Source organism: Sebastes fasciatus, chromosome 12 (assembly GCF_043250625.1).
Source record: "Sebastes fasciatus isolate fSebFas1 chromosome 12, fSebFas1.pri, whole genome shotgun sequence".
Classification (NCBI taxonomy): Eukaryota; Metazoa; Chordata; class Actinopteri; order Perciformes; family Sebastidae; genus Sebastes; species Sebastes fasciatus.
The window spans coordinates 32,466,667-32,483,058 of NC_133806.1; the positions used below are offsets into that span (position 1 = coordinate 32,466,667).

The window sequence follows — 16,392 nt, forward strand, 5'->3', positions numbered from 1 at the left end:
TCAAACACATTGTAGGTCTGTGTGTTTGAAGACGGTGTGTGTGTGTAGCTCATGCCAGTCGACTTACACACACCATCTTGTACCAATCATCTCACTTAACAGCAGCCTTAGTGGCACTGAGGCAATCTGCTGATGTTACAGTAATTGTCTGAGTTTGTGTTTGTGTCCTGACAAAAACCCTCCTCCTTCCTCGCATGTAAGAACATCTGGACCGGTCCAACTCACTGCTCCCCGGCCTGCTGTGACGAGCTTCTTCTCCACTATGCTGCCTGCTAAGGAGGAGGAGGAGGAGGGCAACGGAGATGGAAGGTGGGGAAAAAGGTTGAGGCAGAGGAAGGGGAGCAGCTGTAAGGATGAAGGGGTGGGCAGCGGTGAACAGGTGTCACTCCCACTGACGGGCTGCCACCGTGGCCCCCACCCTGACCCCCCCCCTCCACCCCACCTGCACACCCACGCAGGGTAGTGGGTATCGTGGTGGTTAGGAGAGCACCCATCCCTCACCTGTTCCTTGCCCCACGCCTACCTTCCTCCTCTTCCTCAGATGGCACCCAAGCCTCAGCTCAATCTGGCTGCAGGGCCCACAGATTGACATACAAACACGGCACACATGTGCTCATTAGCACACACAAATGCCCGTACATATTCATAAGTGTGCCAACACGAGAACGCATGGGCATCAGCTTGCGGATGTGTGCAAACTAACACGAATACCCTTTTCTCTCCTCGTCTTCTTTAAACGGTGCTCAAGCTGCACAAACTTTATCGGTAAAACTGATAAAACTGGATTTATGTCAGTAAATCATCACATCATTCATATTGAGGCGTAGTATACCAGCTCTGATTGTGGCGGATGTCAGTGTAAAATGTCTCAAGTGTTTTTACTTTGTGAACCAGCAGCTCAGATGAACTGGATGTTACATTACAGCACAGAGCTGGAGGTGGTTGCTGTGATTACAGCTCAAGGCTGAAGTTTTCAATGTTGTTGGCAGACTGTCAGAAGACTGAAACGGTCACAGACAACTCAACTATTTACAACTACAGCAACATATATATTATATTATATTATCTTTAGTGCTAGTTTGATCAACTAATTATTTAGTCTATTAATGTCAGAGTCTAAGGCGGCATTTTGAAAATGCTTGTTTTGTCCAATCAACTGTCCAAAAGTAAAATATATTCATTTATAATAATATTAAACAGAGAAAATCTGCAAATCCAAACTTTGTGAGTATTTTGTTTATATATATTATTGTATATATCAGCTCCTATACCTTCTTTTGCTGCTGTGACACATTTCCCAGCATGGGATCAATAAAGTTCATCTTATCTTATCAAAACTGTTAATTTTCTGACAATTGATTAATCGTTTAATCAATGAATTGTGTCAGCTCTGAGAAAAAGAGAAGCAATAAGATGATAATAATAATAATAATAATAATAATAATAATAATAATAAGATGCAGAGAAATAATCCATCAAAAAGGTCAGAACTAATTAGGCCTGTTTAAAAATATGAAATGAGGAATGGAAAGGACTGTCTCCCCAGTCAATAAATCAATCAATCAATATCAAAATCTATTTATCCATTGACTGTATCCATCCATCTATCTGTCTATCCATCCATCCATCCATCTGTGTCCAATCATCACTGCCCTTACAGTCTTCATCACCCTCCTCACTTCACGCCGGTGGCGTTACAGGACAGAGTGGAGGGAGGGAGGGAGTGAAGGAGGGAGGGAGGGACGGAGGGAGGTGCAGGTGTGTGTATAAAGCACCTCCCCACCCCCCCACCTCTCTGCCCTCATCCCTCCTCCTCCACCTCCCTTCCCTCCCTCCCTGCCTCCCTCCGTTGCCGTGGTGAGGAGGGCAGTAATTACTCTGGTGTCAGCGTTGCCGGGTGCGACTCCTCCCCCGGCAAGGGGCGGCGGGCATCCATAACCCATCGTCCTGCCACGGGGTAAACGCCGGGCCATCCATCACGCACCCACTTGACAAATACCTTCCATAATAGAAGTTTATTTTTATGGGAGGCTGAATCAAGGACTTTCCCATGCATACAAAAACGTGTCAGAATTATTTATGGCTTGTGCTGAGACGCACAATATGTCATATCAAAGTCCCATCCCGCTTGCCGGCGCTGCTGCAAGCTGCCGGCGCTTGGCCTGTCGATATCTCCGCTCGCTATCAATAATGTGGAACACCGCCACGATAAGCCTCAGGATTCGGAGGTCATACTCGACACACACAGACGCACACGCATGGGAGCTGACACACGCACACGCACACGCACACGCACACGCACACACACACACACACACACACAGAGGCATCACATGCATACACAGACAGGGACACGCGAAAAAACTCACACATGATGACATCGATGTGTTTTCAAATGCATATCATACGAAGGCAAACATTTCCGTTTGCTCACACACATAAACGACACTCACTCACACACACACATACACGACACTCGCTCATACACACACACACACACACACACACACACACACACACACAGACAGGGAGGGGAATGTAATAACACAGAGTTGAGATGAGAACATAAATTCATACATGAGCCCACATTCCCACATGGAATGTTCTTAGCCATGAAAACAAGTATGCCTTTGCACTCGCACATAAAAACACAAAACAAGAGAAATACCAATCTCTGCGTAAATCAAGTGAGTTTTTTTTTCTGTTTCCGTTGAACAGTTTATTTTCTTTACCCCTCAGTTCCTCCCCCAAGAATAAAAACAATTACCCAAACAAAGATGTTCACAAGGCTGAACTTGACCCGCCGCGTGGCGAACAGGACCACGGATCTGCCGTCCGTCAGTCAAAATCACCGGCAAGGTCAGACGAAAACAAAACGGTTTGGAGACGAGGGAGCGGGTGCTGATGTATCCGCTGTGTCTTTTCTGTATGTGTGTAAAGTGTGTACCATGTTGCGGTAGAATAATCTCCGACAGTACGGGGGGGATAAAAAAAAAAGAAAGGAAAAACATAACAACTTAAAGGAAATCCCCACACTGCAGCCGGCAAATCTGAGAGCTGTCAGTCAGTGTGAGTGGCAACCCCTTTCGCCCAGAGAAATGGCAATAAATTGGGTTTCCTGATAAGGCCCCGGCATTCACCGGCACGACGTCTGACCGAAAAGGGAAAAAAAGAAAGAAAAATGAGCTGCGTTTCCGTAGGCCACTTGAGTGCTGTCAATCAACGTGACTGGCAGGCTCACATGTCGCCAGTGGAGAGAGCAATGGAGGGAAAAAATAGATTAATGTACAGAAGAAGGAGCGATGAGAGAGGGAGAGGAGAGACAGCATTAAGCCTGGCTGGGAGAAAATGAATAAATATGATAAATATGATAATTGAAATGATGAGATTTTGGTACTTGGTATTGGATTCCGCTATGTGCCCAAAGGGATTAATCCACCATTCGCTGTCATTTTCAGCCTGTCTGTCCCCTGTACGCACACGCACAAACACTGAGCGCCCATGCATGCTTAGACAAATACATACATTTAACAAAAACGATCTAATTCTACCAGGTGGGTTGTTGTATGTGTAAAACTCTGAGGCAGCAAGAGGTGATAAAAGTAGTCTGCGAACCCACCGACAAAAAAATAAATAGGGGAAAAACAGCGTCGGTAGCAGCGGGAGAACTTTGTCCTGTGAAGACAGAAGATGTATGGCTCAGGGGAGATAGTAGCAACAGTAAATGATTACCTTTTTACAAACTGGGCCTTTGTAATAAAATGCGTAGGGGGGGAGTATTATCAATTCAGCCGAGCCGGTGAAGATAGCATTTCTGAAGCCACGGCGAGGCTGATCACTATCTAGAGACGAGCCTGAATCTGTATTCCTCACCGCGAGTCCAGGAGGGAGAGGGGTCTGGGACCTGTATCGTGTGTTGGTGTGTGCGTATGTGTGTGTTTCACTGAGAGAGACATCCGTTAAGGCCTCTTATGCCTGCAGGCCCAGCCGTGACAGAACCAAGATCTATTTTCTTACACCCACAAACAGAAAGACATGCAAGCGTGTGAGTGTGTATTCCCAGAAAACACACATGAAATCTCTTATATACGTGCAAACATTACACACTTAGTCCTTCGGGGCAAAAGAACTATAAGATTGGAGTTCTGTGTGAAACTGTGTGCATGCATCTTTATACAGTATGTGTGTGTGTGTGTGTGCCAAGCTGAGATTCTCTGCTAGATGTCTGATTCTGGAGAAAGACACTGACAGATGACATGTACACACACACACACACACACACACACACACACACACACACACACACACACACACACACACATGCACGCACACACAAACACACACACTCTCAAACAACACTTGTCTGATAGCAGTCAAACAGGAGCAGAAGAGACAAACAGACAGACCGGCGAACAGATAGAGAGACAGATAGCATGGCAGAGAGCTCAGCTGCTGGCCCAGAGTCACATCACTCACTCTCAACACACAAACACACACCCGAATGGTAAGACATCATAACAAAAACACACGCACACGCACGCACGCACGCACACACACACACACACACACACACACACACACACACACACACACACACACACACACACACACACACACACACACACACACACACACACACACACACACACACACACACACACACACACACACACACACACACACACACACACACACACACACACACACACACACACACACACACACAGACACAGCACCAGAAGAAAAGAGGCAGAAAGCGAGCTGATGTACTGAGAGAGTAGAACGGGTACAGTTATAAAGAGATGGCAGTGTAGCTCGTGGCGTTAATGCACGCTGTTGAATTGTGGGATATTTATATGAAGCGATGATGTGACACTCGCCTGTCCCTCACATGTGTGCATGTCTGCTTTACGGCTCTCACTCTTTTTGCCAACGGGTATCACAGGTCACTGAATTAAAGAAAAATAAATCAGAAAATTGTGAGCCTGTTCTCGGAGACATCATATTTATAACAGAAAGTCTGCTTTATATAAACAGAGGGCAAGGATGTTTTAAATACTCCATATCTCATAGTAGGGACTTAAGGTCAGTATATCTCTGCCTGCTCTTTCAATTTAACACCTCATTCTTTTTTTAATGTGTCTAGGGGACTGTAACGGAGGGTTATTTCATTGTCAATTAATCTGTTGGTTATATTCTCGATTAAAGCTGCAGTGGGTAGAAATGGAGCGAATCTGATTAAAAAAAGTTATTTTATAAAACTTGAGACAGGTAATCCAAAAAAAATCATGTGCCTCTGTGTCCTCCGGTGCTCCTAACGGCATCGGCAAGATTTCACAGACCGGAGGAAAACAACCAATCAGAGCCGAACTGGAGCCTTGCCGTCTCTGAGCAGCTGTCAATCACTCACAAACTCCGATCAAACAGTCAAACTAGGCAGCGCTGATCAAACATGAATCAATATTATGTTACTGTAATGCCTATTTCTCTCCTCAAATGTTCTCAGAATCATCTTGTAGTGTACTGTTTAGCTGTAAAATGAGAAAGTTTGTGACTCGGCAGCCATGTTGAGATCAGCTGAGGAAATACCAAGCACCGCCCACAAGCCGGAGCACAGCCAATAGGAACACTTTCTCTCTCTGAAATGACCTGTGATTGGTCAAAGTCTCCCGTCACGGGCTAGATGTTCTAAAGTCTGAAAACAGAGCCATGAGGAGGAGCAGAAGTCTAGTTTTCTCTCAGAACACTTGAATTACAATATGCTGAAAGGTTATTATGGAGTTTTTGCCCAATGATGACAAAAATATACTGCCTACTGCCACTTTAATTGAATAGATTTTTTATCTATAAAATGTTGATCAGTGTTTCCCAAAGGACAAGATGACGTCCTCAAATGTCTTGTTTTGTCCACAACTCAAAGATATTCAGTTTACTGTCACAGAGGAGTAAAGAAACCTGAAAATATTTACATTTAAGAAGCTTTTCTTAATTTTTTTTATTCAAACAGATTAATTGATTATCAAAACAGTTGAAGATTAATTTAATAGTTGACAACTAATCGATAAATCGTTGCAGCTCTACTTGTCCCTAATTGTTGTGGAAATGCACGAATGCAAACGCCTTTCAAAAACGCTGCAAATAAAGCCCAAACTAACTGCATGGTAAGAGATTACAATTGAATTGACCCTTAAAAAGTTATCAAGTTAAATGAAATGTTTTATAATGTCAGTTAGAATTAAATATAAGACGTATTTCACAACATGAAATTCAGTAAAAGTTTAAATATTTTCGTTAAACATCCATCACTGATAACACAAGTTAAAGGCTGCTCTGATATTTTTAGGTTTCATATTTAAATACTAGATATTTTTTTTTAATTTTAATACATTTGTGGCCCTGCTGTCCTGAAATGATTTTGCATTACATTCATTTAGCGGACACTTTTATCCAAAGTGACTTACAACAAGTGAGTAAGTAAAAGAAGCAGACATGTCCACCAGCTGATCAGCCGACCCACGCACACACTGACGACCCGGCAGCTTCCCAAACTCTGATGTCTAATTCTAAATAAAGTGCCCCGTTCAGATTCTCATCTCAACAAATACATGGCACAGAGCTCCGCTATAGAAATACAAAAGTTTTCCCCCCTCTCTCTCCATCCTCCTTATTCTCCGTTTTTTCTTCTTTTTTCACAGGTGTCAGAAGAGATTTCATGGCCTGTGCGTATGTGTGAATTTGCCACACCCCTTTTGAGTGCTAATTTACCCTTTTAGGTTTAATCTCCCAGTGAGTGGCTTTCCTCGCCCTTTAATTAGGCTATGGGGAGTCGACACCAACACTAAACACACACACACTTAGACTTCCAGACACGCACGCAGACTATTTCTTGCTACCACACACACAAATATATATATGTACACACACACACACACACACACACACACACACACACACACACACAGAAATGCTGCAGTCCCAGACTTGAGACACGCTTTGCTAAGACAGTCCTCATCAGCCCTCTGTGGGCCTCTTTCACACTCTGGCTCCCCTCAACTGCACCAGTCACCAAGACAGGACAGAGAAAAAAAAACAAAACAGGGAGGGAGAATAAGAAAAGAGGAAGAAAAAAAAGTGAGATATTCTGCACATGTGAGAGGACAGAAAGAGGTGCTGCTGGTGGTGAAGGCATTCATCTCTGAACCTTTTCCATTTCAAATCTATTTGTCAAGTTAAAGCTGCATTAAGCCACATCAGATTTTTTGGCAGACCCAAGTGGCAGCGGGAGATAGATGTTGGAATTTTTTAAAGTTTAAAGACTTTCGCTGCTCATAAATTTTCTGACACGATTTTGGTGATATGTGCACTCATTGAACCCCAAATAATGTGGTGGAAACATCTCGGCAACAGATCCGGCCAGGCGTTCTCTTATGCTAATGAGATGAATTTCACTCATTAGTTTCATCACTAGGTTTGTGATTTAGGTGGAAAGCAGGAGGATTTTTACGTGAAACTTTTGCTGCGCGGCCTCAAGGTGGTTTACGAAAGCCCTTTTTGTTTATTGTGCGTCTTTGATGAGCTTGACTAACAAGTGCACCAGAAGAGCTTTCACAGGAAAGGGGGTCTTGGACAGAAACATATTAACCATAGAAATAGAATTAGGAGTAGAACGGACATTCCCATTTAAATGAATGTAGCAGGATGGTCAGAGCAGCGGCCATTTTTTTGTGTACCGACTTGCGGCAAATCGCGGACTCACTGAGGTGAGGTTTTTTGCAGTATTGACGACTAAACGAGCAGTGGAGTAGTAACGTTATGAGGCACATAGAATATATAAATGAGTCATATTGAACAACTTAATGCTTCATCCACACACTCTCGTCACAGCAGAGGAAAGCACATTGCTATCGCCAGATGAGGGACAACTTTGTTTGTCTCAGGCAGTGTGGCATTGAAGCATGGTGGAATTAACAAGCTAGCTAGCTAGCTAGCTAGCTAGCTAGGTAGCGGACAGCTGGCTGGTTAGCTCTTGGGCTGGTTCCGCCAGGCTTTGGTGCTGCACTGATTACGGAAAATGAGCCAAACAGCAGCAGCGCCGGGTCTAAACGGTCCCTCCTCCTAGGTACAAGCGAACTAGCTAACTAGCCAGCCAGCCGCCTCTGGAGCTGCATCCGTTCTCTTCTCATTGGCGTGGGTTCTGTTCTGTAACAATAATAGCCATTTTCTTTTGTACTAGTCAAATTACCACAAAAAAACAGTTCAATGACCCTTGTACCCATTTTTTATTTTCTGATCCTAACCAATGAGCTACATCAATCAGACAGTAGAAACACAGGCAGATCTGCTCTCTGGATTGTTGCCCTAATTACTTTCTCCATCTACAAGTGTATTTCTTAGAACACCACCTGTACCAGCGCTTAACTTAACACTGAAACTCCCTCTTTTTCTTCTTGTTCTCCAAACAGAATTTACCCAAACAAAACTGGCCACTAAAGAGGGAAACACAATAACAGCAGTGGTGATAGTGGCTTGTTATGTTGGAAATAAGAGGGCACTTAATTGGGGTCTGATAGTCTAATAGGCAGCCCCTCTGATTACCGACTCTGCACACTGGCTTAAATTAGCCCACTGATGAGCAGCCAGGGGATTCAATTATGCTGGGGGAGAAATAAGGGGCCCTAATAGGCCACTGTATCAGAAAACATGAGACTGGGCTGGGCTAAAGCGTTGGTAATTGGTTGTTTTAGTTGGGAAAGTTGAGCCTTTTGGTAATTAGAGACGCCGAGACGTTCGGAGAGCCACCAAACAGACGACACGCGGAGCCTGGAGAGGTGAAGGAGGAAGACGAGGGTCCTTGGCGCAGTAAAAGGGGGCAAAGGTCGCGGTGGAGATCTCAGAAGTGCACTTCAGCCAATGAGGGTGTAGATCAGGGAAAACATGTTGGTACTAGGAGCTGTGTTGACTCAGTAAAGGTCAAGATGGGGCGAACGGGGCTGAAAGTGAAAAATCAGCAGTCTGACCTCGTCTCACAACCTCCTCTCCTCAACAATTTCTGCTCTTCTTTCTTATCCTTTCTTTTTTACTCAACTTTCTTATCAGTAACCACTCTCTATCTTTCTTTCTTTCTTTCTTTCTTTCTTTCTTTCTTTCTTTCTTTCTTTCTTGTGTTAGACAGGTTAGCTGTTAGCCGTAGCTAGATATGTACAGTGTCTGAATTGAGGGGCGAAGGAGGATTGAATTATGGATGAGGCTTTATAGGAGCCGGCGGCCTGTCTGGTCCCATATTCACTGTCCCATACAGGAGGAGCAGCCCTGCCTGCCAGCATCTCCACCACACGTCACTCATAGGAGGTGTTTCTGTGTGTCTATGTGTGGGCTTCTGTCTGAGTGCTGTATGTTCACATGAAAGCATATGGCGTACGGAAAGCGGTGTTCCGACGAACGTTCTTGCAAACATAACAGCAAATGTTTTTTCCTTTTATCTCTTGATTAAAGAGAAAAGAAGTTAAGCATTTGAAGTGCGCCGACGCATTATAAACAATCCCTTCAGGATGTCGGAAGAGTAGTAGTTTATATAAATGATACTCCGATTCACACTATGGAATTGTTGTAGTGCATCCAAACAGAAACTGACGCCGTAGCTTTCTAGGAAAACAAGTTTCAGTGTTTGAGTCTCAGAAGAAGACGTTTGCACACTTTAACCAGTTCAGAAAAATTAAGATTTTGTGGCTAAATCTCATCGATACATGAGGTTACAAAAATATTTACTGTTGTTTTCCTTCTTGTGCCCTTGAGCATCCATCTTTCTACGTTCCAAATGAACAATTTTATCCTTTCGTCCTGCTATCGCACTGTGCAACTGTTAGGCTGTGCCCTACATAAACCATCTGCAACTTTTTAGAATAGTGCAACATAAGCAAGCACCTAACAGAACTGTGCCATTGCGACTCCAGGGAGCATATATCAAGTGTCATCAATCTGCCTCAAATTTTCTGACAGTGACAGAACTCGTCCAGAGGCTCAGACGGAGGCAGAGGTTGACCCAGTCTGTCAATGACACTACACTCCCAGTCATCATTTACCGTCTGTGATGGCCTAGAGGTGGCCAAAACACAATGTAGACATCAGGAAACCTACTGCCTCTAAGTCTTCGCACTGATTGGATGGGACTTGTCAGCCAAGGCTCTGAATGGCCACTAAACGGCTGAGCGGAGGTTCTTGGATTGATGCCAGGAGGACGGGAAGGGAATTGGAAAAGAAGAGGATGAAACAAAAGGCCGTTTGTTGTGGCTGATGGCTGATAAATGCGGCCGGTTGGGGGAGTTTTCACGCTCATTGGAGCAGGTCATTATGCAGGAATTGCTGCTTGCTCGGCCCAGACCGGCCCTGTATTGGTTTACTGAGACGCATGCAACCGACGGTGTGCATTTTCCCCCTAAACCGCTTACCCCCCAAACACACATACACACACACCCCTTGTTGCATGTCTCCTGGGACACACTGGCATCGAGCAGCTGCTTCTCAACTGTAATATCTCAACCATGGAGTGTATGGATTGAAAGAGGTTGGTATTAAACACAGAGCACCCAAATGTGTCCAAAAGAGGGACATTTGAGGGTGTGATGAAGGGGCACGACGAGGGATACAGTGTTAGGAGTTCAGAACAATTCCCTTCGGTCCTCAACGTGAGCCATTCAGGACCAGACGAAGCTGAAAGGTGTTCCTCCATGAGGGAATTCTCCAATTAACACCCCGACACGGGCTGGAGCTGATCTTCAAGTTTCTACATGCAGGCCTGCTGAGGTTGCTTAGTGCGGTCGGGAAAATTAGACATGATGGAGACAGAATAACAAACACGGGCACAAAAACAGCGAGTGTTGTAAAGTGTAAAGAAGTGACGACATACTGTGACTACAAAAGGCCACATTTATTCATGCTTTAGGCAGTGGTGGAAGAAGTACTCATCTTTCACTAAAGTAAAAGTATCAATACAACAAAGTAGAAAATACTTTGTTATATGTAAAAGCCATGCATATAAAATCTTATTTAATCAAAAGTACTGGCATCAAAATATACTTAAAGTAAGTGTGTAAAGGTGGAGCTAATTTTTATTCATTATATACACTGCCAGGTAGCTTATGAATTTTACTAAGGGATCAATATGGTTTTATCTTAACCAATAATACATTATAATTTATTTGTTGATTATATGTTGTATTATTAATCTGAATCTGCAAAGTAACTAAAGATATTGAATAAATGAAGTGGAGTAAACCAATACAATATTTCTCTCTGAATTGTAGTGGAGTAGATGTATAAAGTAGCATAAAGTGAAAATACTCAAGTATACTTCAATATTGTACTTAAGTACAGTACTTGAGTAAATATACTTAGTTACTTTCCACCACAGGTTTTTGGGCCATATTTATTGGATCTTGAGAAACATTCAGAGAACTGCATATGATGTGTTTTCTATGTGGGATTACTTTGATCATTTGGATTTAAACTACAACAGCTGAGCTCAACTCTGTCATAGTTTGCTCTTTCCTTTGCTGGTAAAAACATTTGTTGGCTTCCTGTTAAGCCAACAAATGCCTCATTGTTGACTTTCTACGATCCAACTCAAAAATAACTAAATCTACGCTGTGACAGCATCAGCACAAGGAGCCTCCCTGTTAATCTGGCTTTACATCGTACTGAACAGAACCACTTTTTTCATTAATGCCTATCATGTGAATGCAACATAAGGACGGTGACACAAAGACGCAGGTTCATCACTAACGCTGACGACTTGATGTCCTGTAGGTGTTTTTTTCTCTCCCAAAGAATATGTGATGCATTGTTTTTTTCCTCACATATTTTCCAACACAGAAACGTGTCACATGTAACACATTGTTATTAGAAACAGATGTTGATTTTATCGCCGGTGTCTGTGGCTTCTTTCACGACGTCGACACGGTGTCATATGCGCTGGGATACCAGGACACATTTGCATGACATACACACCTGTCCTCCACAATCCAACACGCCGCTGCAACACAATACGCAAGTAAAACTCAGGAGAGTAATGTTTCATTACATGATGAACAGAAGGTGAAAGCGAGGGAGGGGAGCCGGGGATGCATAACTTAAGTAAAAGCCATCCAAACCCAGATTTGTTTACAGATTTGTTTAATAAGGAGAAAAAAAAATATATGCAAACAAATGAATTTGCCTGTGGTTGTAACTGTGTATTAAGATCATCACTTACAAGGCCAGGTCTCCTCTAGCCCCCTACAGTAGCCATCCATCATGCATTATTAAGGAAAATAGAATCTGCATAAAGCAGCAACAATGCCTTGAAGAAGTTTATTTATTTATTTGTTTTATCTTTTTAGGCGCTAAGCAGCAGATCCTAGTACTCAGTCGCTGTTAGCTAATTACAAAGCATTTGATCGCTATGCCTCCAAGATGTGCAATTATAACCTTGGTTGAAAATTAGGAAAATATTTCACAATTTAAAATAGCGGGATGAAGATGCTGACAAAGCTAATGGCCACTTCTCACCTGTATGTGTGTGTAACGTAGGTTTGGGTACTGAACAAGGGAGGAGGCTGATTTAACAAAGCCATTGCCCTGAAACCACAGCTGACCTCGCTGGAGGGAGATAGCAAAGACAGAGGGAAATATGCCGTTTCCCAAAGCTGCTCCAGTCGTAGCGCACTTGCAGCATTTTAACTAGAAAGAAAGTTCTAGCAGAGGGGTAATTTAGCAAAGTCGCAGCGCTCTGAGGTACCTGTAGCTCGAGTTCTGCTGCAGTGCTATCTATGCCGAGATCACACAGGCGCCGCCACTTCTTTTCTGGCGTATCTCTCTGCACATCGCACAAGGAAGACAATTGTCATTACCATTTTATTAAAATGTGTCCTATCAGCAACATTTCCCCCTCACATATCTAACCTCCTTTTTCCTTCTTTTTCCCCCCCTCTAATTCTAATCATCATTCCCCTCCATCACTTGCTGGGTCTAATTCCCTCTCTTCCTTCGTTTGCAAAGGACCTCTGCTTTCATCCTTGAGAAGGGCTTTAATTCGAAGTGCGACGCTGAATAAAGAAGGGAAGACGGAGAGCGCGAGAGAGAGTGATATGGAAAGACAGAGCGGCGGTGGAGACGTTCGGGTGTCAATCAATCCGGCGCGAGGGGCTGCAAGGGCCCGTGACTAGGGTGCGTTTGATCTGTGTCTTTCAAAGGGGGAACAGCGGGAAGGGCCATCACAGATGATTTGCCTCTCGCTGCTGGCCCTGGTGCCACTCTGACAGAGAGCAATCACAAGCAGGTTAATTCAACATCTACCTTCTTAATCTTTTTTTCCCCCGTCTCTTTCTTTTGGTCTCGTTCTGTCTACTTAGATGAAACACTGCTCTTTCCGCTACCACCCCCACCTCCCCTTCTCCCTTCTTTTGAAAGAGGGAGAGATCACAAGTGCACTTTCAATGCCTTTTTCAAACCACCTATAGTTTGATTGCTTTGGTCTTAATCAGGTGAAGAGTTGTTGATTTCCTGCGGTCCTGCAATAGTTTATTTACGTGTATGAAACTGTCATGCATCAATTGAAAGCAAAGCGGGATCAATTATTTCTCTTTGGAAATTGGTGCAAAAAGATTTTTCTTCTCGGGTAAGAAACACCATCAGCTGCATTTTTGGATCATTTCTTTCGCTGTCATTCTTTGGGTTCATATCTGTGGTGTGCTGTGACCAGAATATGAATTAGAGCGTCATGATGACATCTTGAAAACATGCTGCTTAACTTGACTGAAAGAGGAAAATATGTTTCCTCCAGATGACTGAGATCTGACCTTCGCTCACAACACTGAAAACTGAAACCCACAATGTACGCTGCTTTCTAGAACTGGGTGGAATCTCATTAAGATCATAGAGCCGTAGCAGTGGCCTGGACACATGTGGAGAAATCTCCTCCTTTACTCCTATAACAGACCACACTAAGGGGGACACAAAGAAGGTCAGCCATGCATAAGGACAAACAGAGGTGAGGGAAATTCTGGGGTGAAAGGGTAAGAAGAAGCGTAAAGGTGTGCTTTGGTTAAAGGTGAGAGGGTACGGAGCATATGAAGGTGTTTTAAAGAGGAGTTGAAGGTAAAAAGGTTAGGACATGGAAGTAAAGGAGATCAAAGATAGAAGTTGGTCATTGAATTTGAAGAACAGAAATTATACCAAGAATAAGCCTGTTTGAGAAATTCAAAGAACATAAACTTTTGAGAGTCAGCACAAAGACTCCAGATCCATTCAGGTTCAACAGGAAATAAACCACAGTACTTCCAGTAATGTCCCTGCATGGCCTCTTTCCCATGGCGCTCCCCTCTAACTCCACTGCTTTTATGTAAGGTCAAAGGGATAACAGGATAAAGGCTGTCCTCTCTGCTCCTCTGAAGGACAAGCACTCGGCCGATTGGATTTGGTGGCCTTCAAGGACAAAGGGAGAACACTGGGATACAAAGGAACCAATAGTGGAGGAACACGATTTCATCTGTCTCTATGGCCTGAGTGATTGGCAGGGATGGCTAGACCAGCAATCTTTGAGTGCTGCCTCTTTGTGTCCGGCTGCCCTCCATCAGCATTGAACAGCGAGACTCGATCCATTGACAAAAAAACACACTCAAGGACTCTGGAAGATCTGACCTCTGCAGAGTGATAGAGCCTGGGCAGGGTGGCAGCCAGGTGGTTTAATTCAGTGGAATGATTTCAGATGTTGATTTGTATGGATATATATAGTGTGTAAGGCAAGTTGGAAAATGGAAAGATGTAGAGTTCAAATGCTTGAAATAGCAGAAACAGAATAATATGTTCTATGGTTACAGCTATGGTTAAGGTGCCTTCGGCAAGGCACTTAAAGGGGCAGTCCACTGATTTACTACGGCCCTTTCATTAAGTTGGGGGGACTCTAAAAGACAGATTATACTACAATTACCACCGTGCGGTTGTATGCCTCCGCCAACCAGTTAAGTTGCATGTTTGTCCAAAATGGTCATCACTTCATCATTTTATCCCTTTAGATAATTAACATTTGAATTCTTCAGTTATGGCCAACAACGTGTTTTGTGAGGTCATAGCGACTTTGACCTTAGACCACCAAAATCGAATAAGTCCATCATTTGTACCAAATTTGAAGAAAATCCCTTCAGGCGTTCCTGAGATAACGTGTTCATGAGAATAGGTCGGACGGACAACATAATGCCTCTGGCCTCCGGCCACAGCTGCAACAGCAATAGATACAGGAGGGGATATCCTGACTTTTAGCCCATAGTACCGGTAAAGGTCCAGTTTTTTAGTGTTTTTTTCTGTTAAAACACAAGTTGAGATAACCCTGATGATGTCATCAATATGACATCATCAGGGTTATTTTCCCTCCAGAGATACAGAAGAAGAATTACTTTACTTTTAATCAACACATAGGCCCAAAATACATACATACATGCACACACCACCCATAGACATACAGTTGTCACTGAGAGATGTTAGAGTGATGGGGCCGCCACATAGTCAGGCACCCTAAGCTGTTAGGGGTTCATTGCCTTGCTCAAGTTCACCTCTGCTGTGCCCAGGAGGGGAACTGGAACCTCTCCAGCTACCGGTCCACACTCCATATCAACTGGTCCATGCTGGACTTGAACCGGTTCCCAAGCCAAGTCCACACAGACTGAGCTCCTGCCACCTCATCATACAACTATTGTATATTACAATCTGAGTAGCACCCCCCCCAGAACTGATCGTCACATGTAAATTTGATGGAGCGTCCCTTTAAAGGTGCAGTGTGTAGGATTTGGCGGTGAGGTTGCAGAACAAAACAATAGTATTAGTGGGCAGCTAACAGATGTGTAACTGTGAAACTCAGGCATTAAGACATTACTGTAAATAAGACCTGGAGCTTCAATGACCTTCAAAAACAGAGGTGTTTAGGACTGTCTTCATGGCACTGTTATTTCTAAATGTGGCCATCTATGTTCAAGTCCCACTCCTGACAGGCAGTTTGTCATTAGGGGCAGGAATCTCATCGAATGTTATGGATATTGAGAACAGGAAACGCACAGATAATGCGGTATTTTCTCTCTAAACAGAGCCACCTCAAGTACAAATTGAACAATCAGTTACCTGCATGTAGGTAGGCGAGATCCGGGTTCTCAATATCGGTGTGATTATCCTTCAAGTGGTTGCGGAACTCCATGGGAGCGTTGGTGGCGTAGTTACATTTGGGGCAGTTGTACATCTTCACGCCCTCGTGTTTGCCCGTATGGAGAATGTGCTTCCGGATGTTCTCAGCACAGTTGGATCTGAGGGGGAGACAAACAAAGATAAAAGGCCTCATTCCTTTTTGGAATAGATAAAAAAAAAACAAAGATT

General features: G+C 43.7%; 1 protein-coding gene across 1 annotated transcript in view; it reads right to left on the minus strand.

Moving 5' to 3' along the window:
* The window catches only part of znf407 (zinc finger protein 407), a 166,688-nt gene that overhangs the window by 32,019 nt on the left and 118,277 nt on the right, over positions 1-16,392 (minus strand). Inside the window, exon 9 of the mRNA XM_074654749.1 lies at positions 16,144-16,322. Within this exon, the coding sequence (XP_074510850.1) occupies positions 16,144-16,322 (179 nt within the window). The remainder of the gene's footprint in view (positions 1-16,143; positions 16,323-16,392) is intronic.